Raw genomic sequence first — 27,916 nt, forward strand, 5'->3', positions numbered from 1 at the left:
GTCTTTCAACTCAATATTCTGATCTCTCAGCCCCTTTATGCAGTTCCAGGAGCGCGCCCTGAAGGCAAAGGTGAGGAAATAAACATGGCAAATGAAGCATCGTTGGGCTTCACCTCTTCTCTCTAGGTACACCTAGTGCTGCGTTGCCACCAACCCACAGCCATGAGTTCCGACGCGGACATGGCCGTTTTTGGGGAGGCCGCTCCTTACCTCCGAAAGTCTGAAAAGGAGCGCATTGAGGCTCAGAACAAGCCTTTTGACGCCAAGAACTCTGTCTTTGTGGTGGATGCTAAGGAGTCCTATGTGAAAAGTACAGTTCAGAGCAGGGAAGGAGGGAAAGTGACAGTAAAAACTGAAGCTGGTGCTGTAAGTAATATAGAAAGAGGGGAGGGGAGGGGACGTATAACTTTCTCAGTGGTGTCACCCAGTGCGGTAACTCATAGTGTCACCCCCCATGGACCTTCTCCTGTACCAGACCATACAGAATCCTTAGTAATGTTTTTTGTACTAATGTTACTTGTAAATCGTCTAATTCTCATCTATCGCTCCTTCTTTTCCTTTAATTACTACTTTGTTCTCAAAAAAGTTACTGATATAGGTTCACAAATACTAATTTACACTAAGTTTATTGTAGCTAAAACACCAGAACATTTGACCCAATCAATGACCACACAAACACTGGCAGCAATAGAAACAGCAGCCCCTGCTTGTAGGGTGTGCAGAGGAACCACAGGATTCCAGGCGTCACTGTAACCAGGGAATAACGACAGCTCTGATCTGAGCACACTAGAAGGTTCAAAGAGTAACTCGGCACCGGGTTTTAGCCTTGTAGGTATACTGATACATGTCAGCTGGGCTTGTGAGAATGTTTTTGTTGTTATAACTAACTACAAAGATATTTCTGTAAAAATAATAAAGTCCCGCTGAAACACTGCACACAAATTTTAGAGACAGTCATTTCGGTGTCACCCCCTCTGAGAGTGTCACCTGGTGTGGTCTGCACCCCCCTGGACCTCCTAGTGATGCCAGTACCTTTTCTACTACTCAGTTGATACCCGCTGGCTCCTTCTTTTCTTAATAGACCCTCACAGTTAAGGAAGATCAAGTCTTCTCCATGAATCCTCCCAAATATGACAAGATCGAGGACATGGCCATGATGACTCACCTGCACGAGCCCGCTGTGCTGTACAACCTCAAAGAGCGCTACGCAGCCTGGATGATCTACGTGAGTGCCCCCCTCGACATTGTTTTTCACGAACTCCATGTGCTGTGTTAGTGAATACATTCAAGGCATTATTCCCAGTTTTTTCTATTGCAATATTATGTTAAGGCCAGTCATTTGGTTAGCATTACCAACTGTGATGTACTTGCAGACATACATGTGAAAGGCCATCTATTAAATACTCAAACAGGGGGAAACTGAAGCATCTTGTGCAAGGAGGTGTTGGAGGGGAGCAAAAATCGGTGAAACCATTAAGCCTACGAGAAACAACACAGTGCTTGGGTCTCTACCCCTTTGTACTTAGGGAGGTATTTTCAAGGCTGCTTAATGAGGTGACTGCTTATTGAGCCATCCTATCCTTTCCCACAGACTTACTCAGGCCTCTTCTGTGTCACCGTCAACCCCTACAAGTGGCTGCCGGTGTATAACCCCGAGGTGGTGACGGCCTACCGAGGCAAGAAGCGCCAGGAGGCCCCACCCCACATCTTCTCCATCTCTGACAACGCCTATCAGTTCATGCTGACTGGTGAGTCCATAACTACTTACAACTTTTATAGTCGTTTGTTAAATGTATACTGACTACACAGAAAACATAAGGCTCTCAGTACTTTAAGAATAAAATGTTCAGCACAAACATGATAACAGCAATAATAAAACTGGAGAAATACATTCAGGATAAAATGCACCACTTCCAAAAATACAGGGAATTTTGCCTAGATTTGTATACAAAGATCCAAATTAATTAATGGTAATTCCAACTCACAACTAACCAACTCTAGGCACCAACTCTGCATTTTAGTTATACCTTAAATATCATCACCTTATACCTAAAAATAAGCTTTGAAATCTCACAGTGGTAAGTGAACAGGAACAACATAAGAAATGTTGAATTGGACAGTATAACATGACAGGATTCTGAACTATCAACTAAGTGACTGAACGGAACCCGAAACTGTTACTCATGCATACCGACAGATTATTCTCATGGACAATACGATGAAACAATGCGTTACATATTCTATCACATTAACGGTAACAGGAGAAAACACCATGATGAATGAGCACATCTTTGGCTACTTACTTTAAAAAGAATGTTGTGAAGAGGGAAGCACAAATTGACACAGTACTTAAAGGACGATTTTGAGTTTACAAGGAGTGATTTCATCTATGTGCTAAGTATGTTTTTTAAACATGATATTTGGTTTCTCTTTCACAGATCGTGAGAACCAGTCAATCCTGATTACGTATGTAGTTTTCATGTCTTGCTTTCTGTTGAGTTTTGATCGCTGTAGTGGCTACCACTGTTTCCGATTCTTACTTCTTCTTATGTTTGGACTTGACAGCGGAGAATCCGGGGCAGGGAAGACTGTGAACACCAAGCGTGTCATCCAGTACTTTGCAACAATTGCAGTTACTGGGGAGAAAAAGAAGGAGGAACCTGGCAAAATGCAGGTGAGTCTGACATTAATCTGAGGACAAGAGGGAATAATTGTTTTTCAAATTTTGACGATGGTATTTCAGAACCATAGAACACAACTGCGTGCGATGCTAGAATTCAGAAAATAATATTTGGAAGGGCTTGTGAGATGGAGAGGGACAGGACAATGTATTGGCAGGTTTCATGGGCAAAAGTTCTCACAACTATTTATAAGGGGCGAAAAGTAGGCCTAAGAGATATACAAATCAAGACCATGTCACTGGCCTCAGTTTGTCCTCTTTCTCACTCACCTTACAAAGCCTTACCCAAAAGTCAAAGTATACAGAGAAGGGGGAAGGCGAAGGGAAGGAAGTGAACGCGGAGGTATTTTATCAGACTGCAACTCATCTTTTCTAGCATTTCTTTTACTGTCTCATAATTTCTCTTAAGGGGACACTCGAAGATCAAATCATCAGTGCCAACCCCCTACTGGAGGCCTTTGGCAATGCCAAGACTGTGAGAAATGACAACTCTTCTCGCTTTGTAAGTCTCTTGTTCTTCCTTCTAATGTGAGAATCAGCACTGGCACTTGTGTACATGTGGTATCAATATATTTCCCATCTATTTGGTCCAGAGCTAAAGAAGTATGTTCTGCCTTTTAATACATACAGTAATCCTCTTTTACCTTTTTAAGGGTAAATTCATCAGGATCCATTTTGGCGCCACAGGCAAACTGGCTTCTGCAGATATTGAAACATGTAAGTTACAAATATTAGTGACTTTGAGAATCCTTTTCTTTGGGGTACAAATGGGAAAATCTTATTCTTATTATGTTAACTTTTCAAGCATTTAATTTTTCATTGTGTCCTTTTCTTTCAAATATGCGTAACCTGTCTTTCCAGATCTGCTAGAGAAGTCTCGAGTTACTTTCCAGCTAAAGGCTGAAAGAAGCTACCATATATTTTATCAGATCATGTCCAACAAGAAACCAGAGCTTATTGGTAAGAAGCATCTTTGATTTATACGAAGGAAGAATAACAGCCCTTCCAATGAAACCCTCCAAAATGTTTTTGATGATCAAAGTGACTATCTCTGTGTGTCCTTTTCCATGTGTTCAGAAATGCTTCTGATCACCACCAATCCATATGACTTCGCCTTTGTCAGTCAAGGTGAAATTACCGTGCCCAGCATTGATGACCAGGAAGAACTGATGGCCACAGATGTAAGTAATATGTACAACCCAGGAAAAAGCAAATTCGTTTTCCAGTATACAACAATCTCTTCTATTAGAAAGGGCAGAATTGGCCAAAAGGCTGCAAATAGGGAATACTACCATTCAGGATTTCTTATCCCTGACTAAAACTACAGGGCATTTCAATGTCCTCACACATGCGTTAGAGAGCTGAAAATGACTGTAATAAACTTCAGGACTTTGGCATTCCTTAGCTAATTTTTTTTATTCTTTCTTATCATTTTATATTAATTTTTGTACCCCAATATTGATGTTTCTCTTGAATTTATGCCAGACTCCAGACCCAAAAATCACAGAAAAGCTACAATATTTGTACATGTTTTGTAACAGGATACAGAAATTCCTACGTTCCTTTATAGTCGGATGTTAACATGAGCTATATTTCAAATGAACCTCTGGGACCTTCTGGTCTAGCCCTTTCCCCTCGATGCGGCATTAGCAGAAATGGTTGTCTACCTCAAAAATACCTTTTGGGGGATTCCATGAGCCCTTCTATTGGTTTTTGGAACTATAGATACCCACCCTTTTTTAAAATAAGGACTAGTACTTTCGGGCTTATTTTCTTACATATACTTTATACATATTTCATGTTTTCTTTTAAATTTCTGAATAGTCAATCTGCTTTAATCATTTTTTATTTTAATACCAGTAGGGATATTCCAACACTCCCAAGATGAGGTTGGAAGTTGCTTGCAAATTGTTTTTCTTTTAAAATATTATTTTCCAAGAAGTCAATAAACTATTTGTATGCATTTACCTTAAAAATATCAGCTTTTACTCCCTATAACTTATTATTATGTTTATATGCTCCTCATCCAAAAGTTATATGGAATTATGAAATGCTCTGTAGTCTGGGAGGTTAAACAAAAATGTAGCAGTCTTGTTCTTAGGCCTCTGTATAATGTCTAGTTTCTGAAGTAGGCAGAGTTAGTGAGCTGGAACTGAAAGGCGATAATCTAGGGAAAGAGGCTTAGGTGGTAAAAGTGGTAAATAAAATACTTTACTTTCTCTGATGCCTGTCCACATAATATAAGCCTTTTCAAAGCTTAACACAGGCAACTGAGAAGAAAATTAAAATCTGAGGGAAAACCAAACACACACCCACGAACTATTTGACTAAAAGGAGAGAGATGTTTTGCCAATGTCTCTTGCCTGCCCAAAACATGACCAGGTTTAATCCACTCCCAGGCTGAGATGTGGCCTGATATGAGAGAGGCACCTGGAGAAAAACTCAGGGCCATTCCTTTTCTCCTCACATCCTCTTTCCATCTGCATCCTTCATGCCCACAGGAGTGGGAAGGCAGATGGTGATTATGGCTAGGACCATTAGGGGAAGGAGCAAATGGAGAATTATGAGACGGAGAAAAGAAGCAAGGAAAGCCAAGAGACAATGAGGAGCGAGTGCCTGGGGAGCAAGGCCAGATCAGTGTGGAGAAATGGGGAAAGCATTGGTTAGGGCATCAACAGTCCTGGCTCTGAGTCCTGGCTGAGTAGGTGTGCACAAGTCACATCACACCTTTACTGTCCACATGGCTCAAACAGGAGGACTGACACGTACTTTTCAATGTTGCTATGTGAATCAAAAAGGTGAGGAATGCAAGTGCCTTCTGGAAACAGCAAGGCATGATGAGGACCAAGGGGGGAGCGGGCCCCGGTGTGCTGAGGGAGTTGGCTATGATGACGATTGTGAAGTGAGCTCATTTCAACTCTTTCAACAGAGTGCTGTGGACATCCTGGGTTTCACCGCAGATGAAAAGGTGGCCATTTACAAGCTCACAGGGGCTGTAATGCATTATGGGAACATGAAATTCAAGCAAAAGCAAAGAGAAGAGCAAGCTGAGCCAGATGGAACTGAAGGTAACACTCCCTGTTGGTATCTTCCGGTTGACAGAACTGACACCATCAGCCCCTCGGGAGCAGGGATCACGGTTTTGCGTTCCTTGACCTATCTAATGAGGGGAAAATAATATTAGAGAAAAGAAATGACACACTGTTTGCCGTTTTACATGACTGAGCAGATCTGTGGAGATGTGATGTCTGCCCATTCCATACTTCCGTTGATTTTTTGTAAGCTATATTTTCTATTTGATTAAAACATTTTTAACCCATTTTATATACAGAAAAATGAGTGAATAATCTGTGTGCACACTGCTCTTTAGGTTAGGGTTTCTCAAACTATTTTTGTCTGTGCTCTACTTTAGCTACATTTTAAATATCACACAGAGCATCTAGTCCCCAAGCTCCAAATTATCTTTGCCACAAATGACTAAAGTGAGCAGTGCACAGTGTTCAGTGAACGGTGAATACTTTTAGAGCAATAATAAACAAATGGCAGATGTCGCCACATTGGCATGGATTACTCTTTGGGAAAACATTTTTTCTTTGTCATCATCATTCACATTTCAAGTTGTGTAAGCCATCGTTCTCCTCTTTTTCATTCAGTTGCTGACAAGGCAGCCTATCTCCAGAGTCTCAACTCTGCTGACCTGCTCAAAGCCCTCTGCTACCCTAGGGTGAAGGTTGGCAATGAGTTCGTCACAAAAGGCCAGACTGTGCAACAGGTAAACATGATTTAAGCCCCATGATTCATTTGAACCACGGGAGACTCAAGGGTTCATCATTGTTTCGAACTCAAAAACCTAACCTACCACTCTTCTTGCAGGTGTACAACGCCGTGGGTGCCCTGGCCAAAGCCGTCTACGAGAAGATGTTTCTGTGGATGGTGACCCGCATCAACCAGCAGCTGGACACCAAGCAGCCCAGGCAGTACTTCATCGGCGTCTTGGACATTGCTGGCTTCGAGATCTTTGATGTGAGTAGTGAACTGACCGAAGATTACTAACTGCAAAACCACCGGCCATTTGATCGATCTTGTTAGAGGATTCAAAATTATCTTTACAAAAAGTACAAACTGGAATTCATGGTGAAAGAGAGTTTTTGAAGAGATACAAAAACAATAGGGAAGAAAAGAGAGAGAATTTTATTCTTTCAAGTCTGGAGGTCTCAAAGAACGGTCCATGAGAGGCTAAAATATCCCAAATCTATCCTGCATCCAAGCAGATTATACAAACTCTTTTTTAAAGTAAGCTAAGGCAATATTTGGAAACCCTGGTGGTGTAGTGGTTAAGTGCTACGGCTGCTGACCAAGAGGTCAGCAGTTCAAATCCGCCAGGTGCTCCTTGGAAACTCTATGGGGCAGTTCTACTCTGTCCTATAGGGTCACTATGAGTCGGAATCGACTCGACGGCAGTGGGTTTGGTTTTTTTGAACGCAATATTTAAAATACATTCTCATTTAGCAAGATTTTGCCTAATATGCATCATTTCATGCAGTTACTTCGGAAAACAAAGAATTTGATGAGTCAACTCTCCTTTGTTTAAAATTAGGTCATATATTAAGAAAACAGTCTGAATGTCTGTAATTTAATAAACCAACATGCCTTAAATACAGAAGAAAACATTAGTAGCTGTTCTGTAGATACAAATACTTAAGTTTCAGTTGTTTCCTATATTTATCCTCTCCTGTAGTTCAACAGCCTGGAGCAGCTGTGCATCAACTTCACCAACGAGAAACTGCAACAGTTTTTCAACCACCACATGTTCGTGTTGGAGCAGGAGGAGTACAAGAAGGAAGGCATCGAGTGGGAGTTCATTGACTTCGGGATGGACCTGGCCGCCTGCATTGAGCTCATCGAGAAGGTTTGTATAACTTTTCAAGCCTTCAAAACATAAACTTCACTTCAATCCCAAATTTCAAAGGACCAGTCTCTCAGAGCAGTGGCGCTCTGTGATCTGTTACTGATGAATAAAGTGCATAGTTCATAAAAAAAAAAAATGGTTACACACACACACATACACACACAGATTCAGAGTTATCCCTCTAGTAACTTCATTGTCCCGCACTTTTATTCTTACATGATTTCATGCATCTGAGAGAAAGGGGTGAAATTACAGCTAGTCCTCCAGGATTCTAATTAGCCCTGTGATGAGGTACCTATGACAGTGTATTGTGCATGCATCATCCTTCATGTGTGTCAGGGCAGGACACGTCAAGATGTCTGAAAGGTTGGTAAGTTAGCCCTTCTTTCTCTACTCGTGACGACTACTGGATCAATATCATACTTCTCTATGACTTTACCTGAAAAATAACCCCAAATTCCCCATTATCAAGGAGGGGAGCAATAGGTATATCAAAAATGGAGATGTTCAAGCCCATCAATCATTAAACATTTTGAAAAGTGTATTGAGAGCTCAACACGTACCTATTGATACCAATAAATTATAGGTTATGTGTGAAGCTTACCCTAAGCAATGGGAAGCAGACACAAATACCATTGCCATCTAGAGAAGCTTTAAATACTTAGGTCAAAATTCAGAAAAATATGAAAGATACGAGTGTAAAAGCAGACTAGGTCTGCCCAACTTGGAAAATAATATTTTCATTTAGTGATATAATCTCCTTACTATGCATGACAACGATACAGTCTTCAGGAAAGGCACTGGTATTCTCTATTATTTCCATTTCTGGACCATCAAAATAGTTTTTGGAAGACAATTTGTGACTGAAATGAAATCATCCATGTTGAAATTTCTTTCAATCTTTTCTGTCAAATGCACTACAGAAAAGAGTCAATCTGCTTCGAAAGCAAAGCGGCAAACCTAATTATCGTCACGGAACTCCAGTGGTGGAAGCATAGCTTAAAGTACAAAAAGTCTTAATGATATGACTTCAGACGCACTCTTCCCCCGGGAATGGATCATTTTTAGTGGTTACACCTAATCTCTCTTCTCTTCACGCTTGTGTTGTGTCCAGATTTGAGGTGAAGGAAATTACTTTGTCAGCAGGGAAGAAAGTATTCAGATATACATATTTATGGAATAAAGAATTCAGCTTTGAAATGATGCTTCCGAAATTTAATTTTATGCTTTGAACATACAGGTCACCAAATGGCAGAGATAGACCCCCTTTTTCTTTTAACTGAGTCTCCTTAGTAGACATATTTCCCATATATCCTTGGTACGTAATGATTGCTTTGCGTGTCAGTAGCAGAAGCAATAAAATACCTATTTAATTTCTTATCATTCCAAACCTTTTGAAACACTGTATTTTCAGGTTTCACCAAGTCTACAAGCTATTGGAGGGTAATTTTCTGAGGGACTCATAATTATCCCTTTTTTCCTACTCTTAGCCCATGGGCATCTTCTCCATCCTGGAAGAGGAGTGCATGTTCCCCAAGGCCACAGACACCTCTTTCAAGAACAAGCTGTATGAACAGCATCTTGGAAAGTCCAACAACTTCCAGAAGCCCAGGCTTGCTAAAGGCAAGGCTGAGGCCCACTTCTCGCTGGTACACTACGCTGGCACCGTGGACTACAACATTGCCGGCTGGCTTGACAAGAACAAGGACCCACTGAATGAGACCGTGGTCGGGCTGTACCAGAAGTCTGCACTGAAGACTCTGGCTTTCCTCTTCGCTGGGGGACAAAGTGCTGAACCAGGTAATATTCAATAGCATTGATATGTTCCGAGAGTCATAAAAAAATAAATATACTGTTTACCAGAGACAGAATGTAGTTATAGAAAAACCTAACAGTGAGAATACTGACCAATATGCATCCAATGAAAGGACGTATATTTAACAAGTGTGGTACAGTCCTACACTCATAAACTTTCAGAGCTCAGACTGATACTATGGATCACTTAGTCCCATGGTCTCATTTCACCAATGAGGAAGGAGAGATTCAGAAAGGTCAAGCGACTTGCTCAGGATCATATAACTCATTTTTACAATTTTAATAGCATTTGTTCCTTCAAGGATCCAGCTAAGTTGAAGATGAAGCAGTCCTATGTCAGGGTACTAGTACCTGAGGAACTAGAAGTTCTGTTCTCTTAAGTAGACCAGAAACACAGGTGACAACGTAGAAGCAAAAGCAACACAGGAAATAAGACTTGCCTGCAGAAGCTCACCTACCTGGGGCCCAGGCATGCAACTCTGCCTGTTCTCTGGGGTCATGCACCATGGAGGCATTAAAGCTCTATCCCCTGGGCACTTACTTAAGGGAACAGACTTTGCCTGTTTGGATTAGGACAGTCCCAGACCCCCTCCACACACACACACACACACACACACACAAAACCTACCCTTTTCACCCACAATCTTTTTTTTCCCTGAATGACTATACTGTGAACAGAATCTTATAATTTCTTTCTTTTTCTAAACTTTATGTTTAGAACGGATACCAATTCAACATTTCTACATGTACAATTCAGTGACCCTGATTACATTCTCCCAGTTGTGCAACCATTCTCACCCTCCTTTTATGAGTTGTTCCTCCCCATTAACATAAACTCGCTACCCCCTGATCTTTCAAGTTGTTATTGTCAATTTGATCCCATACAGTTAGTTCTTAAAAGCGCATAATACTCAAGGCAGACCTTTTTTTTACTAGCTAACCTATTCTTTGGTTTTAAGAAGACTTCAGGGGATGTTTTTGGCTTAAGGTTTAAACATAATCTCAGGGCAATAGTTTTAGAGGTTCATCCACCCTCCATGGCTACAGAAAGTCTGGAGTCCATAGAATTTGAAATTCTGTTCTGCACTTTCCCCTTTGAATCAGGATTCGTCTATGGAATCTTTGATCAAAATGTTCAATAATGGTAGCTGGGCACCATTCAGTTCCTCTGGTCTCATGGCAAAGGAGATAGTTGTTCATGGAGGCACACATTGCATATCCTCCTCCTATTCCTGACTTTCCTTATTTCTCTGTTGCTCCAGGTGAATACAGACCAACTGTTGTGCCTTGGATGGCCACTTGCAAGCTTTTAAGACCTCACACACTACGCATGAACTAGGAGTTAGAACAGACGCACTCTTGATCAATAGTTGAAGGAGGCGAGATATGGAAAGAAGGATGGGGTGGTATACATGAATTAGTGCAACTTTAAATTGCAGAGGGAATTTTGGCAGTCCTGATGTGTATGGATAGTACTTAAACAGCTGTTGCAAATCATTTTAATTTTTCTATTTCATTTTTTCAGAGGCTGGCAGTGGTGGAAAGAAAGGTGGCAAGAAGAAGGGCTCTTCTTTCCAGACTGTGTCTGCTCTTTTCAGGGTACAGTATAGTCCTGATTTCCAACGGAGTACTTTTGTAAAAAAAAATTAATAATAACTGTAAAAAAGAAAGTAATGATGCACTAAAAGACCGTGAAAAATGCTGTCAAAATTTTTAACAAAAATAAGACCCACCATGTGTTTCTTCAAATCAAGCCTTATGATGAATGAAACATTACCAATTGAAGCCTCAAATCTAGCAGATCTGATACTGAACAAATTTCACATGAAATTCAAACCACTATATTCAGTTAAATCTATTCCATATGATCAAAGTCTCAAAGCAAATGTTCTCTGACTGGCAGTCAGAATAATTTACCAACGTTGACTGGTTTTTGTGTAACCCGTAATTTCCTATCCTGTACTCTACCTGTATGGTTCCTCTTGGCTTTCATGATTTGTCTTTCATTGAGATTAAAAAAAAAAAATGTGAAATGGTGGCACGGTCCACTATGGATCATTGGTAGAGGCTCTCACGTGGATGCAACTAGAAATTATTTTAAAATGTTTCATGTGGTTTTATAGGAGAATTTAAATAAGCTGATGACCAACTTGAGGAGCACTCACCCCCACTTCGTGCGCTGTCTCATTCCCAATGAAACTAAAACTCCTGGTAAGATATTTGTGATATCCAAATAGACTCCAGTATGACTTCTCATTCAACTGTTATATAGAAAACATATCTTTTTTCTTTAGGTGCCATGGAACATGAACTCGTGCTGCACCAGCTGAGGTGTAACGGTGTACTTGAAGGCATCCGCATCTGCAGGAAGGGATTCCCCAGCAGAATCCTTTATGCAGACTTCAAACAGCGGTTTGTGTCTCACTTGTTTATCCTTTATTTTTCCCTTTCAACGTCACAGTCCCTATCAAAATCACCACTTAGTTCAAACATTTTTAAACTTTTCCTTGAAAACTGAAATGCAAATTATTTGAAAGGCGATCATAAAAGAAAACGACCTGGTTTATATTATCAAAAGCTTTTTATTATATCTTCCCTGTTTATGTAAAGCACTGTTTGATTTTTTAACAGCATTTTGTTCTTTAAAACTCAAGTCATGGTCCTTTCATTGATAGCTACCCAGAGTTCTACATTTTTTTTTTTTAAGGAAGAAAACCACATTTTTATATTCTTTTTATTCTGACAGATACAAGGTACTAAATGCAAGTGCTATCCCAGAGGGTCAGTTCATTGACAGCAAGAAGGCTTCTGAGAAACTTCTAGGGTCTATTGACATTGACCATACCCAGTACAAATTTGGTCATACCAAGGTACCACCAATTGAAGTTTTTATCTATCATAATTTCATCATCTTTGGACTTTCTCATGAGTGGAAATTATACATTTTACTTGTTCTTTGGCAAGGTTTTCTTTAAAGCTGGTCTGCTGGGAACTCTAGAGGAAATGCGAGATGACAAGCTGGCTCAACTCATCACACGCACTCAAGCCTTGTGCAGAGGGTACCTGATGAGGGTGGAGTTCAAGAAGATGATGGAGAGGAGGTGAGAGACTAGGCACAAGTCCTCCTCCACAGTTTCATAGTTGAATCTAATGTGATCATTACTTTTGTTGACTGTACGGTCACTTTCCACATTCTTTTTTATTTTCATCATTTCTTGTACTCCTACAGAGAGTCCATCTTCTGCATCCAGTACAATATCCGTGCCTTCATGAACGTCAAGCACTGGCCCTGGATGAAGCTGTACTTCAAGATCAAGCCCCTCCTCAAGAGTGCGGAGACCGAGAAGGAGATGGCCACCATGAAGGAAGAGTTTGAGAAAACCAAAGAAGAACTAGCTAAGTCAGAGGCAAAAAGGAAAGAGCTGGAAGAAAAAATGGTAGCTCTGATACAAGAGAAAAATGACTTGCAACTCCAAGTTCAATCTGTGAGTATTACACGTTTCACAGCTTAGCCACACCTTATTATCCAATTACTGGCTGACTGGATCTGAGAGGTTTTTTTTTTTTTCAGTTGAAGTTTATAATAGGCGGTTACCACTAAAACATTGTTTATAATTCAATTTGCCCTTCCTATTAAAAAAAAAAATTTTTTTTTTTTTAAATACTAAGCCTCAGATCTAAAGAAGCAATAGTTGCAGTCACGTATTATGCTGTATATACTCATATTTATATTCATACATAGTTTGGTCAACAGTGAGAAAGTCATAAAAATACCCCTAGATATTTTCTTTTCTTTATAGAACCTTCTCTTAGGTTATTCTCTCCGTAGTAAATATTTTTACACATAAAATAGAAATTATGTTCTTTTTATCAGGGCAGGAAAAAGGCTAAATCAAACTTCCACCTAAATGTAAGAAAACTGGGTATTAGAATGAATATGTAACTTTTCCAGGGTAGCAAAGGTTAATAAATCTCAAATTTTTGCCAAAAGTTTGGTTTTCGTGATTTAGCCTTCCACATGTGGATATTTGGAAGAAATTTGTTACTATACTTAACCAGTAGATTGAAATTATTAAAATTTGGTCTATTTTATTTTTAAAAGTTGGAAAACATGTTGACCAAACTAAGTCATTGAAGTTTCTCCCTCTTAATAAATTATTGTTGTGCACATATAGCTTAGAAAAATAAAAATGTTTATTTCCCACTCTAGGAAGCAGATGGCTTGGCTGATGCAGAAGAAAGATGTGACCAGCTGATCAAAACCAAAATCCAACTTGAGGTCAAAATCAAAGAGCTAACTGAAAGGGCAGACGATGAGGAAGAGATCAATGCTGAGCTGACTGCCAAGAAGAGAAAACTGGAGGATGAATGTTCAGAACTGAAGAAAGACATAGATGACCTTGAACTGACATTGGCCAAGGTTGAAAAGGAGAAACATGCCACAGAGAACAAGGTACAAATCAAGTACTAATATGTGACCAAAGTATTGTAATTGAAAGGTTAACCAAAATTGTTGAATATGAAAGAAAAATACTGTTATATTATGTCTTCTTCTTAGTCTCCACCATTTCCATCTATTTACCCTGACCATCATCTCCTATTTATTTCAGCCACACAGGCCTGTTTTAACTTCTAGTTTCCATGTTCTACCTCAGGCTGACATTGTCCTAAAAAATTACCATGTTATTCTTCAACACAACAGGATATCATTAATATTCCTGTCAACTGTTCAAATCTAAAAGGTGAAAAACCTCACAGAGGAGATGGCAGGCCTGGATGAAACCATCGCAAAGTTGACCAAGGAGAAGAAAGCCCTCCAAGAGGCCCACCAGCAGACGCTGGATGATCTTCAGGCAGAGGAGGACAAAGTGAACACCCTGACCAAGGTGAAAACCAAGCTGGAACAGCAAGTGGATGATGTAAGTTTGAAAAACAAAATGTTTTTCTTTGTTGTTTTTGTTAGGAAACGTAGAGTTGGTTCTGACTCATAGCAACCCTATATACAACAGAACAAAACACCACTCGGTCCTGCGCCATCCTCACAATCACTGTTATGCTTGAGCCCATTTTTGCAGCCACCGTGTCGATCCATTTTGTTGAAGGTCTTCCTCTTTTATGTTGACCCTCTACTTTACCAAGCATGATGTCTTTCTCCAGGGATGGTCCCTCCTGATAACATGTTAAAGTACATGAGACGAAATCTTGCCATCCTTGCTTCTAAGGAGCATTCTGGCTATACTTTTTCCAAGACAGATTTGTTCACTCTTTTGGAAGACCATGGTATATATCTTGGTCATCTGGTGCTGCTATAACAGAAATACCACAAGTGGATGGCTTTAACAAAGAGAAATTTATTCTCTCACAATCTAGTAGGCTACAAGTCCAAATTCAGGGTGTCAGCTCCAGGGGGAGGCTTTCTCTCTCTCTCGGCTCTGGAGGAAGGCCCTTGTCATCAACCTTCCCCTGGCTGAGGAGCTTCTCGGTGCAGGAACTCCAGGTCCAAAGGATGTGCTAGTCTCCTGGCTTTTGTTGCTTGGTGGTATGAGGTCGCCAACTCTCTGCTTGCTTCCTTTTTCTTGTAAGATAAATGGTGGTGCAGGCCATGCCCCAGGGAAACTCTATTTACATTGGATCAGGATGTGACCTGAGCAAGGGTGTTAACATCTCACCCTAATCCTCTTTAACCACTGGCTGAGATTAAGATTTATAACACCTAGGAAAATCACAAAATGGAGGACAACCACACAATACTGGGAATCATGGCCTAACAAAGTTGACACATATTTTGGGGGGACACGATTCAGTCTATGACAGTATATTCAATATTCTTCACCAACACTTTAATTCAAAAGCATCAATTATTCGGTCTTCCTTATTCATTGTCCAGCTTTTGCATGCATTTGAGGTAACTGAAAATACCATGACTTGGGTCAGGCACATTTTAGTCCTCAAAGTCACATTTTTGCTTTTGAACACTATAAAAAGGTTTTTTGCAGCAGATTTGCCCAATGCAGTAAGTCTTTGGATTTCTTGACTGCTGCTTTCATAGGCATTGATTGTGGACCCAAGTAAAATGAAATCCTTGACAACTTCAATATTTTTTCCATTTTCCACGATGTTGCTTATTGGTCCAGTTGTAAGGATTTTTGTTTTCTTTATTTTGAGGTGCTTCAACTCCTCTTCACTTTCAGCAAGCAAGGTTGTGTCATCTGCATATTGTAGGTTGTTAATGAGCCTTCCTCCAACCCTGATGCCACGTTCTTCTTCATATAGTCCAGCTTCTCGGATTATTTGCTCAGCATACAGATTGAATATGTATGGTGTAAGGATACATCCTGACGCACACCTTTCCTGATTTTAAACCGTGAAGAATCCCCTTGTTCTGTTTGAATGACTGCCTTTTGGTCTCTGTACAGGTTCCTCATGAGCACAATTAAGTGTTCTGGAATTCCCATTCTTTTCAATATTATCCATTATTTGTTACGATCCACACTGTCAAATACCTTTGCATAGTTAATGAAATACAGATAAACATCTTTTTGGTATTTTCTGCTTTTAGTCAAGATCCATCTGACATCAGCAACGATCTCCCTCATTCCATGTCCTCTTCTGAATTCAGCTTGAATTTCTGGCAGTTCTCTGTCGATGTACTGCTGCAACAGCTTTCGAATGATCTTCAGCAAAATTTTTCTTGTGTGTGATATTAATGATATTGTTTGATAGGTTAGGCATTCTGTTGGATCACCTTTCTTTGGAATGGACACAAATATGGATCTCTTCCAGTCAGTTGGCCAGGTAGCTATGTTCCAAATTTCTTGGCATCAGTGAGTGAGTACCTCCAGGACTGCATCCGTTTGTTGAAACATCTCACTTGGAATTCTGTCAACTCCTGGAACCTTGTTTTTCACCAATGCCTTCAGTGCAGCTTGGGCTTCTTCCTTCAGTGCCATCAGTTCTTGATAATATGCTACCTCCTTAAATGGTTGCACATCGACCGATTCTTTTGGCACAGTGGCTGTGTATTCCTCCTATCTTCTATTGATGCTTCCTGTGTCGTTCAATATTTTCCTCGTAGAATCCTCCAAAATTGCTTGAATTTTTTCTTCCGCTCTTTCAGCTTGAAAAATGCTGAGTGTTTTTCCCTTTTGGTTTTGTAACTCCAGGTCTTTGTGCATTTCTTTATAATACTTTGTCTTCTCAAGCCACCCTTTGAAATCTTCTGTTCAGCTCTTTTACCTTATCATTTCTTCATTTGCTTTAGCTACTCTATGTTCAAGTGTAACTTTCAGAGTGTCTTCTGACAACCATTTTGGTCTTTTCTTTCTTTCCTTTTTAATGACCTTTTGTTTTTTTCATGTATGATGATCCTTGACATCATTCCATAATTCGTCTAGTCTTTGGTCACTGGTGTTCAAATCTATTCTTGAGATGGTCTCTAAATTCAGGTAAGATATACTCAAGGTTGTATTTTGGCTCCTGTGGGCTTGCTCTAGTTTATTTCAGCTTCAACTTGGACTTGCATACGAGCAATTGATTGTTCTGCAGTCGGCCCCTAGTCTTATTCTGACTGATGATATTGAGCTTCTTCACTGTCTCTTTCCACACAGATGTAGTCAATCTTATTCCTGTGTATTCCGTCTGGTGAGGTTCATGTATATAGTTGCCATTCATGTTGCTGAAAAAAGGGATTTGCAATGAAGAAGTTGTTGGTCTTGCAAAAGTCATGTGATCTCCAGCATCATCTCTGTCACCAAGGCCCTATTTTCCAACTACTGATCCTTTTTCTTTGTTTCCAGCTTTCACATTCTAATCACCAGCAATCATCAATGCATATTGATTGTATGTTTGATCAATTCCAGACTACAGAAGTTGGTAAAAATCTTCAATTTCTTTATCTTTGGCTTTAGTGGTTGGTGCATAAATGTGAATAATAGTCAAATTAACTGGTCTTCCTTGTAGCTGTATGGATATCATCACTGACAGCACTGTGCTTCAGGATAGATCTTGAAATATTCTTTTTGATGATGAATGTGATGCCATTCCTCTTCAAGTTGACATTCCTGGCATAGTAGGCCATATGATTGTCTGATTCAAAATGGCCAATATCAGTCCATTTCAGCTCAGTAATGCCTAGGATATTGGTCTTTATGCATTCCATTCAATTTTTGCCAACTTCCAATTTTCCTAGAGTCGTACTTCATACGTTTCACATTCCGATTATTAACGGATGTTTGTAGCTGTTTCTTCTCATTTTGAATTGTGCCACATCCGTAAATGAAGATCCCCAAAGCTCGACTCCATCCACATCATTAAGGCTGACTCTATTTTGAGGTGGCAGCTCTTCCCCAGTCATATTCTGAGTGCCTTCCAACCTGAGGGGCTCTCTTCTGGCACTATATCAATGTTCTGCAGCTATTCATAAGGTTTTACTGGCCAGTTTCTTCAGAAATAGGCTGCCAGGTGCTTCTTCCGAGTCTGTCTTAGTCTAGAAGCTCTGCTGAAACCTGTCTACCATGGATGACCCTTCCGGTATTTGAAATACCAGTGGCATTGCTTCCAGCATCACAGCAACAAGCAAGCCACCACAGTATGACAAACTGACAGACAGGTAGTGGCGTTTTACCTTAAGATGAAATAAACAATTGTGGCATGAAACCATCACTGATGTTTATGAACCTTTATCTACGGGTTTTATAAATGTTAACTCAAGTTCTCATTCTATTTGTTGTGCCTTTTAAATTTCTCTTGCATATCTTTGAAGGCTAGTGCTATAGGGCTCAGTGCTTAAAAATCAAATAAATAAAATCCATTACAAATTTAGCTTGAAGGATCTCTGGAACAAGAAAAGAAACTTCGCATGGACTTAGAAAGAGCGAAGAGGAAACTGGAGGGTGACCTAAAATTGGCCCAAGAATCCACAATGGATATAGAAAATGACAAACAGCAACTTGATGAGAAACTCAAAAAGTAAGTATGCTATAATTCAATTAATTATTGTTGACAATTCAGGTAGAATATGTTTTGAAATGTCTCTAGAATATTATTCCAGTGCATGCCAAAAAATGCATAAGGCCATCTTTGACTTTTTTATTTGATGAAAATCACACATTACCCAGACCCAGTGCTGTGACACATTATTGACCAGTAAAGTTTACACTACTCAATCTCAATAACAGCGATATAAAGAAGTTCAATTGTACATAGAAAAGACGGCTGCTAAAAGAATTTACTATGAGCTAATTTTTTTAATGTGTTGCTCTTCTAACAGGAAAGAGTTTGAAATGAACAATCTGCAAGGCAGGATTGAAGATGAACAGGTCCTTGGTATGCAGCTGCAGAAGAAGATCAAGGAGTTACAGGTAAGGAAAACCTCCACCTTTCCTGGGCATCATTATAGGAACAAAAACTGCCATGAAATTACACTAATGTCAACATATCACTCAATCCCAGGCCCGCATTGAGGAGCTAGAGGAGGAAATCGAGGCAGAGCGGGCCTCCCGGGCCAAAGCCGAGAAGCAGCGCTCTGACCTCTCCCGGGAACTGGAGGAGATCAGTGAGCGCCTGGAAGAAGCTGGAGGGGCGACTTCCACCCAGATTGAGCTGAACAAGAAGCGGGAGGCTGAGTTCCAGAAAATGCGCAGGGACCTGGAGGAGGCCACCCTGCAGCATGAGACCACCGCGGCCACCCTGAGGAAGAAGCACGCGGACAGCGTGGCCGAGCTCGGGGAGCAGATAGACAATCTGCAGAGGGTCAAACAGAAGCTGGAGAAGGAGAAGAGTGAGCTGAAGATGGAGATTGATGACCTTACTAGTAACATGGAGACTGTCTCCAAAGCCAAGGTCTTTATTAACTTGTCCCCTTTTCATCTTTAATTGCAGTGATTCAAAATGATCAAGTGTATATATGTCTGTATTTCAGTCTAATTGCACAAAATATAGGTGTCATCTCAAATTTTAAAATTATTCCTAATAGGTATTACTGTATCGCATTGAATCATTTCAGCCTTCATCTCTTATTTGTGGAAATCACTTTAAACTTTGTTACTAGCACATGAAAAATGCAATTACAAGGAAAACAGACTTATCGAAAAACCATACTCTACACAAGGCAGAACTTAAATAATGTTCATTTTTTCCGAAAGAAAATAATCTAATGTGGACTATCACTTATTCATTTAGTCAAAAATGATGTGTCTCTAGTACTTCCAAAGTACCATGCAGGGCTCTAAGTAGATAGAACCGTACATACAACTCAGCACCTTTCCGCAAGCAGTTACAGATCTCCAAATCCCAGACTGGCAAACAGAAATGTGTTGTTTTTTCCTTTTTTCTATCTCCCACCACAGGGAAACCTCGAGAAAATGTGCCACACCTTAGAGGACCAGCTCAGTGAAGTGAAATCAAAGGAAGAAGAGCATCAACGCTTAATAAATGAGTTGTCCACCCAGAAGGCACGTTTACACACAGAATCAGGTCAGTAACGAGTACAGTCAGGTTTGGGGGAGGTGAAGAATGAAAGGAGAGCCTCCACCTGCATCTGTCTATCAAACACAAATCATTCCTTGCATCATGTATATGCACTTATCACTTCTTATTTACTCCTTCATCCTTCCAACGTGATGCTAGAAAGTAATGACTCTAAGCGATAATTAGGGGAAAAAAAGAAGCTCCCTGGCTGAGAAGATTTTTGTTGTCTCGGCATTACTTAAAAAAAAAAAAAGCTCCAAATCCTGAAATATCAAAGAAAGCTCAGAAATTTTTGGAAAAGCAAGAAATAACCTTCTCGAAAGCACTAAAGCTCTTGAGTTATTTTTTTTAATCACATGAAATAAGGGAGTTCTAATATTATTTCTTTTTTTTTTCTTTCTTTACCTGGACAACAGAACTAAATTGTTCATGTTTTGTCTTCCACAGGTGAACTTTCACGACAGCTAGACGAGAAAGATGCTCTGGTTTCTCAGCTATCCCGAGGTAAACAAGCATATATACAACAGGTAGAAGAATTAAAGAGGCAGCTAGAAGAAGAGTCTAAGGTGAGAATTCTCCAGTTCATACTTTCAATTGCTTAAACTGAACAGCATGACCCGCCATCGAACTTCATATGGACAATATCAATTGTCAATCAAATATCAATCAAGATAAACTTACATCACACATGTTTTGGTTGGTCTAGGCCAAGAATGCCCTGGCCCATGCCCTACAGTCCGCTCATCATGACTGTGACCTGCTACGGGAACAATATGAAGAGGAGCAGGAAGGCAAAGCCGAACTGCAGAGGGCAATGTCCAAGGCCAACAGTGAGGTTGCCCAGTGGAGGACCAAATACGAGACGGATGCCATCCAGCGCACAGAGGAGCTGGAGGACGCCAAGTACGGACTTCTAGTGAGGGGGAAGAAAGAAAGAAAAGTTAAAAAAACAGCCCAGGAAAATTAGAGAGGAAAAGGAATATTCTAGACATGAGGGTAGGTGAAGGATTTCAGGCTATTTGACTGTAGGGTGGCAGGTTGCGACATATTCTTTCTTCTTACATCCCAGTGTATGCCAAGTAGAGAGTAGCACAAGATGAGAGCCCTCCTCCCATTCTGGTCTATTAACACAAACAGCATCTTAAAATTTCTTTCCTCCAAAACGAACTAGTAATTATCAGCATACCTCTTATGAATTAAGTAGCATTAATTTCCCTTAACATAAGAAAAAGGACAAAGTGGTTAAGAATTTGGCTGCTGACCAAAAGGTCGGCACTTTGAATCCACCAGACATTCCTTGGAAACCCTATGTTGGAGTTCTACTCTGTCCTATAGGGTTGCTATGAGTCGGAATTGACTTGATGGCAATTTTTTTTTTTTTTTAAAGTAAGAAAAAATGGAGACACTGAGACCATCAAATACATTGTTATGGATATTATAATTAACAATAACCAGTTTTTGCTTACTGGAGTATTGAAAGTTCCATATAGGACTATCATACCCTGTCATCATTTAATTAACAACCAGTATCAATGACTTACTCAAGGCATAAGTATTCATATTGTTTGTGGGACAAAACTCATGAAAGGTACACATGGAAGAAAAATAACTATATGTTCCCAGTGAAAAAAGCCTTCCTAAATTTATCTCAGTAGTTATTAGAAGTAAACAGAGGAGGGTTGGCAAGCAGTCTGTAGAAGGAACATGCTAGGTAAGAGTGTAGTTGTAGAAGGAACGTGCTAGGTAAGAGTGTGGTTGTAGAAGGAACGTGCTAGGTAAGAGTGTGGACTGGTAGAGAGAGCAGCGAAAAAGACTTGGGAGAATATTTGGCAAGAACAATAATGGGGTAACATTTATTGTCTGGGGTCACCGAACCCTGAAAGTTACTGATTAGCTGTATGGCTTTGGACATGTCGCTCTGGGTCACAGGTATCTCATTTCTAAAATAGAGAGGACCACAGAAGATATTTAAAGGGACCATTCAATGCTAACACCCTTTGATGATATGGCTCCTGTTCACAGTTACCACTTATTCCTCACCCTCACCTTGCTCACCCAGCTCACCTACTTATTCATTCTCTGTCTGTCTCACACACACACATACAATGACCTCATGAATATGTTTGATAACTCCTGTGATAAACATAAGAAGTCACTGGAGAAAATACTGTTCTAGAAGAGATGAAATGGGTATTGAGAAGCTATATTAAAAAAAACCTTAACAACTGGTGGACATAAAAGAAAAAAAATCTTGAGGAAAATACAGCTTCCTAGTCAGCAGCTTTATAAAGTCCCCCGTGGTAACCTTGATTCTGCTCTTGGTCACACAAACTAACTCTTCAGGAAGAAGCTGGCCCAGCGTCTGCAGGATGCTGAAGAGCACGTGGAAGCCGCGATCGCCAAATGCGCTTCCCTTGAAAAGACGAAGCAGCGGCTCCAGAATGAAGTGGAGGATCTCATGCTCGATGTGGAAAGATCGACTGCCGCCTGTGCGGCTCTTGAGAAGAAGCAAAGAAACTTTGACAAGGTGACCTACATAACTGTCTCCCTAGGGGGGAACTGGCATGATTCTTGGTTACAGAGGCTTAATATCAACATACTTGCAGATTCTGTCAGACTGGAAACAAAAATATGAGGAAACTCAGGCTGAACTTGAAGCCTCCCAGAAGGAGTCCCGCTCTCTCAGCACTGAGCTGTTCAAGGTGAAGAATGCCTATGAGGAATCCCTGGACCAACTTGAAACCCTGAAGCGGGAAAATAAGAACTTAGAGCGTGAGTCTTTGTAATCATTCTATCTAAAAAAAATGTAGAGAGGAGTCTTTTAAATTTTTCAAAAGCCTCACCTGAATTTTGGTATTTGCTTATTAAAACTGCAGAGGAGATTTCTGACCTGACTGAGCAAATTGCAGAGGGAGGAAAGCATATTCATGAATTGGAGAAAGTAAAAAAACAGATCAATCAAGAGAAGAGTGAACTCCAGGCGGCCCTAGAGGAAGCGGAGGTACCTGCTTCGCTCACTCCCCTACGGACCATAGATAAACTGAAAAAAGGCATAGCAGCTGAGCTCTATTACGTTGCCAACTTTAAGGAAAAATGCATGCAAGTCATTGAGAAATACTGAATTGTTCCTTGGAAATACAAAGCGAATAGGCTATATTAAGATGTATGGAAGGTTGGTTTTTATTATTATTAATGCCTTCCTGAAGAAATCATCATGATGTGCAAAATATATAAATGCTCTTTAGGTAACCTAGATGTTTGCATTTATTCAGGGATCTCTTGAGCATGAGGAAAGTAAAATTCTTCGTATCCAGCTGGAGTTAAATCAGGTGAAATCTGAGATTGACCAAAAAATTGCTGAGAAAGATGAAGAAATCAATCAGCTGAAGAGGAACCATCTCAGAGCTGTGGAGTCGATGCAGAGCACACTGGATGCTGAGATCAGGAGCAGGAATGATGCCCTAAGGATCAAGAAGAAGATGGAGGGAGACCTCAATGAAATGGAAATCCAGCTGAACCATGCCAACCGCCAGGCTGCTGAGGCAATAAGGAACCTGAGAAGCACACAAGGAATCCTTAAAGTACGTTGGGCAAACACACTTGATGTCATACAGTCTGAGTACTACTGCATAACTCAAATTTTAACATTTTAGGACTATATGCTACAAATCAGCTACGAATCGACACTGTCAGACATCTTGTCTTTTGCAACTTTAAGATGAAAATAGATATAGTAGTAGGTAGAATGCATGCACAGAACTGAAAAAGGACTGAATTCTGGAAGTTCCAGGGTAAAACTTTGTCATCTGAAGAGAAAACGAAGCAGTGAGGGATGGGGTGAGATAGGAAGTGATCAGAGAGTTTAACTACATGACATTGCTTGAATCACTCTATCTGGAGTTCATTTGTTTAATATATAATATAACAGGGTCAGACTAACTGATCTCTAAGAATACATTCCTGACCCAAAATTCTGTATAACTGGCCATGGTATTTTCCTATGATTCAGGATCTAAAGTAATATCACGTTGTGTTCTTTTGAGTAGAGTTCTGCCCTAGACTTCAAAGAATGTATCATTAAAAGGTTCTTACAGATTGTTTCTATCTAATCATACTCTAAGTTATTAAGACCTAAGTATGAACATGACCCTAAATTTGTGTTCACTTTAACTGGACCATGAGTAAGAGTCTTTTCTCTTTATGTGTAGGACACTCAGCTACATTTGGATGATGCCATTAGAGGCCAAGATGACCTTAAAGAGCAACTAGCAATGGCTGAGCGCAGAGCTAACCTGATGCAGGCTGAGACTGAAGAGCTAAGAGCATCTCTGGAACAGACCGAGAGGAGCAGGAAGGTAGCAGAGCAAGAGCTTCTGGATGCCAGTGAGCGCGTGCAACTCCTGCACACCCAGGTGAGGCTCAGGGTTATAGTTTAGTAACTATACTACCTGCAGTTGAAGACAATTTGAGAGGATAAGACTGTTTACAAAGTAACGAGCTATCTTGGCACTGGCCCCTTCACAGAGTTCTGAGAAATGTATAGAGTGACATCAGTATATACTGGGGCGTAGCTGACTCACAAGTGTATTTATGGGCTGGCATAATCATGTTGATGAGAAATAATCTAGAGTTCTAGAAACTTTTACAGAGAATCACAGAATACTACTTATTAATAATCATATAAACGACACTGTCAGGCATCTTGTCTTTCACAACTTTAAGCTGCAAATAGTTGGCAAATAAAACAGAGGTGAGAGAATAGGTTGCCAAATAATGTTTCTGTATTACCTACGCACATAATGCTATCTTCATGGGATACGAGAAGAAACTTAAGTTCAAATTCATGGAGGCAGTCATTACTGCTAATTAGTATTTGTTGTTTACAGGGGATTTGTTAAATAAGTGGTCGTGTATCCTCACGATGGCTAATAGGCAACCATCACAGATATGCACTGAGTGTTATGAAAAGATGTTCACAATATAGTAAGTGAAAAAAGCAAATTAAAAATAATATATATAGCCACATAAACCAGAGACTACATCAGCCTGAGACCAGAGGAACTAGATGGTGCCCGGCTACAACCGATTACTGCCCTGACAGGGAACACAACAGAGAACCCCTGAGGGAGCAGGAGAGCAGTGGGATGCAGACCCCAAATTCTTGTAAAAAGACTAGACTTAATGGTCTGAGACTAGAAGGACCCCAGTGGTCATGGCCCCCAGACCTTCTGTTGGCCCAGGACAGGAACCAATCCCAAAGCCAACTCTTTGCACAGAGATTGGACTGGACAATGGTGGAGAGGGACGCTGGTGAGGAGTGAGCTTCTTGGATCAGGTGGACACTTGAGACTATGTTGGCATCTCCTGCCTGGAGGGTAGATGAGAGGGTAGAGGGGGTTAGAAGCTGGCGAAATGGACACGAAGAGAGAGAGTGGAGGGAAGGAGCGGGCTGTCTCATTAAGGGGAGAGCAATTGGGAGTATGCAGGAAGGTGTATGTAAGTTTTTGTGTGAGAGACTTGATTTGTAAAATTCCACTTAATAAAAATTTAAAAAATACATATATATGTCATGATCTTCTACATTAAAGATATAAGGAAACATCCAGAAAGATAAGCAAAAGTACTCTCAGTGGTAATCTTTGTAGTGAGAGCACAATATTATTCTTTTTGTTAATCTGTATGTTCTGCTATTTTTTCAAATAACCATATTATTGTATAATTTTGGACGTGGCAACATATGAAGTAGCCATTATGGAAATGGTAAAATCACATACTATATACATAACTTTAAAATCAAGTTAAAATGCAGGCTTGTTCTTATTCATTTGTTATAACTATCACAGAACTGATTAAATATTTTAAATACTGACAACTTTCCAAAAATATAAAGGATTCTTGGTTCATACTTTTAACTGTAATAATGCTATTCATGTACTTAAAATATGGAGCTAAACGGTGTGAATGAACAACTAAAAACTAAAAATCCATTTTTCACAAGCTATGTGGTATGTGGTGCTGTATGGTACCACCCTTTAAGTTATTTGGGCTATGCTTTATGCTTAGAAGTAGCAACTGATATTAGTCAAATATGTTTCGTATGAAAATTCAGTTTTACCTGGAAAAATTTAGGAGAATTTTTATTAACTGAGATAAGGGGAGAAAGAGGAGAAGACAGAATCTTAGAACTAACTTCTGATATGGTTTTTATTTTGAACAGCATTATGATCAACAATTTCTGCCTGTGAACACTTGTTAAAATGATAACGTGAATGCGTATAATATAATTAAATGACCTTTTCTTCTTTTTTATTAACTTCAAACAGAACACCGGCCTGCTCAACACCAAGAAGAAGCTAGAGACAGACATTTCCCAAATCCAGGGCGAGATGGAGGACGTTGTCCAGGAAGCTCGCAATGCAGAAGAGAAGGCCAAGAAGGCCATCACTGATGTGAGTGGAAGGCAACACAGTGGTGGTCAAACTTGAATGTTGATGTACCATCTCGCCTCTCTTAACCACTTAGTTTTATTCCTAATTAGGCAGCCATGATGGCTGAGGAGCTGAAGAAGGAGCAGGACACCAGCGCCCACCTGGAGCGGATGAAAAAGAACCTGGAGCAGATGGCGAAGGACCTGCAGCACCGTCTGGATGAGGCTGAGCAGCTGGCCCTGAAGGGAGGCAAGAAGCAGATCCAGAAACTGGAGGCCAGGGTAGGTCTTCACCATTTCATTCTATTGTCAGTTTTTTCATCCCGCTAGTTACAGCCAAATTTTGAAACATCTTTGTTCTCATCCAGGTAAGAGAGCTTGAAAATGAGGTTGAAAATGAACAGAAGCGCAATGTCGAGGCTGTCAAGGGTCTTCGCAAACATGAGAGAAGAGTAAAGGAGCTCGCTTATCAGGTGACTGGCCTTTTCATGTTTTCCAGGCCTAGTGCTTTTAAGAAAATAAAAATAATGAGTTGTTTCAAGTAATACTATCTATTTGCTGCCTCTTTCAGGCTGAGGAGGACCGCAAGAATGTTCTCAGGTTGCAGGACTTAGTGGACAAATTACAAACCAAAGTTAAAGTTTATAAGAGACAAGCTGAAGAGGCTGTGAGTATCTTCATAGAAAGAAAGGTTCAGGAGCAGATCCAGGGTGAAGTTTTAGAATTTTAAGGGGCTTTCTCTAAGGCAAAGAACTCAAAATTATGAATACAAAATTAGGTATAAAAATTAATATTTAAAATGAGAAAAAACTATCGCAAATTACTGAAGCCTTAGAGACCTGGGTTCATTTCTGCTGACACCTCTTTATGCAATTTTCCAGATGTGTTAACACAGAAATCCTTCTTGGTTGCAATCCCCTTCCCTCCGTATCTAGAATATTGACGACTCCCAGCAACTACCAGCAATTGCCAGCCAACATATGGGCCTGAACAAATGAGGGCTCTGAAGTCTAAGCCTCTTTAACTTAATAATAAACACATTTCAGGAAGGGTTGCCTTTTTTTTTCATTTGACTGAAGTTATCTTTCTCATCCTGTTAATTCTGAAAACTTCCTTAAGCCTCTCTGCACCCAATACCACCATTACACCTACTCCTTAAATTCTCTTCTAGAGAAACAAGATTGATTCAGATCCCTGAAACTTTGATCTCCCTGTTGTCCTTGTAGCGTTTTAAGCTTACCAGGAAGACAGTCAGGGGAGAGGGTGTTGGGAGGGGAGTTGTAAGCCCATTCATTCATACAGGTGAGTTTGTGGGATGTCTTGGTCCCCCAAAATATGTCACCAAATAACAGAACCTTTTGCTTTCTCATCCTGGAAGCAAATATTACGTCTAATTTAGTAACAAAAGCAGTAAGAATTAGAAAATATAAAATCTTTTTCCTCACAAATGCTTTTCTGTTCTTAGGAGGAACAATCCAACGTCAACCTTGCCAAGTTCCGCAAGCTCCAGCACGAGCTAGAGGAGGCCGAGGAGCGGGCTGACATTGCCGAGTCCCAGGTCAATAAACTGAGGATGAAGAGCCGGGAGGTTCACACAAAAGTCAAAAGTGAAGAGTAA

At 40.2% G+C, this 27,916-nt stretch overlaps 1 protein-coding gene across 2 annotated transcripts; it reads left to right on the forward strand.

The window, feature by feature from the left end:
- Positions 1-162: 162 nt before the first annotated feature.
- Positions 163-27,916, forward strand: LOC126063258 (myosin-4). 2 transcript variants are annotated; one of them, XM_049861506.1, is made up of 38 exons: positions 163-366; positions 1,082-1,225; positions 1,592-1,748; positions 2,439-2,466; positions 2,566-2,674; positions 3,057-3,182; positions 3,334-3,397; positions 3,542-3,640; positions 3,758-3,861; positions 5,610-5,748; positions 6,334-6,452; positions 6,554-6,703; positions 7,419-7,589; positions 9,080-9,389; positions 10,930-11,003; positions 11,528-11,615; positions 11,699-11,816; positions 12,151-12,274; positions 12,369-12,505; positions 12,634-12,889; positions 13,615-13,857; positions 14,147-14,323; positions 18,226-18,371; positions 18,673-18,763; positions 18,855-19,244; positions 19,751-19,877; positions 20,319-20,437; positions 20,578-20,774; positions 22,215-22,398; positions 22,478-22,643; positions 22,748-22,872; positions 23,144-23,452; positions 24,080-24,283; positions 26,195-26,320; positions 26,410-26,580; positions 26,667-26,771; positions 26,870-26,965; positions 27,764-27,916. In XM_049861506.1, exons 1-38 carry the CDS (start codon positions 163-165, stop codon positions 27,914-27,916), a joined length of 5,850 nt encoding a protein of 1,949 aa, XP_049717463.1. The 2 variants fall into 2 exon arrangements, with proteins under 2 accessions (XP_049717463.1, XP_049717465.1); XM_049861508.1 differs by having other exon boundaries at positions 3,090-3,182.

This window comes from Elephas maximus, chromosome 19 (assembly GCF_024166365.1).
Source record: "Elephas maximus indicus isolate mEleMax1 chromosome 19, mEleMax1 primary haplotype, whole genome shotgun sequence".
NCBI classification, from domain to species: domain Eukaryota; kingdom Metazoa; phylum Chordata; class Mammalia; order Proboscidea; family Elephantidae; genus Elephas; species Elephas maximus.

Coding starts and splice junctions, on each gene's coding strand:
- LOC126063258 (XM_049861506.1), top strand. CDS start 163: ATGAGTTCCGACGCGGACATGGCCGTTTTTGGGGAGGCCGCTCCTTAC. Junction 12,275..12,368: donor ACAAATTTGGTCATACCAAG/GTACCACCAATT, acceptor TTCTTTGGCAAG/GTTTTCTTTAAAGCTGGTCT. Junction 19,245..19,750: donor AGACTGTCTCCAAAGCCAAG/GTCTTTATTAAC, acceptor CTCCCACCACAG/GGAAACCTCGAGAAAATGTG.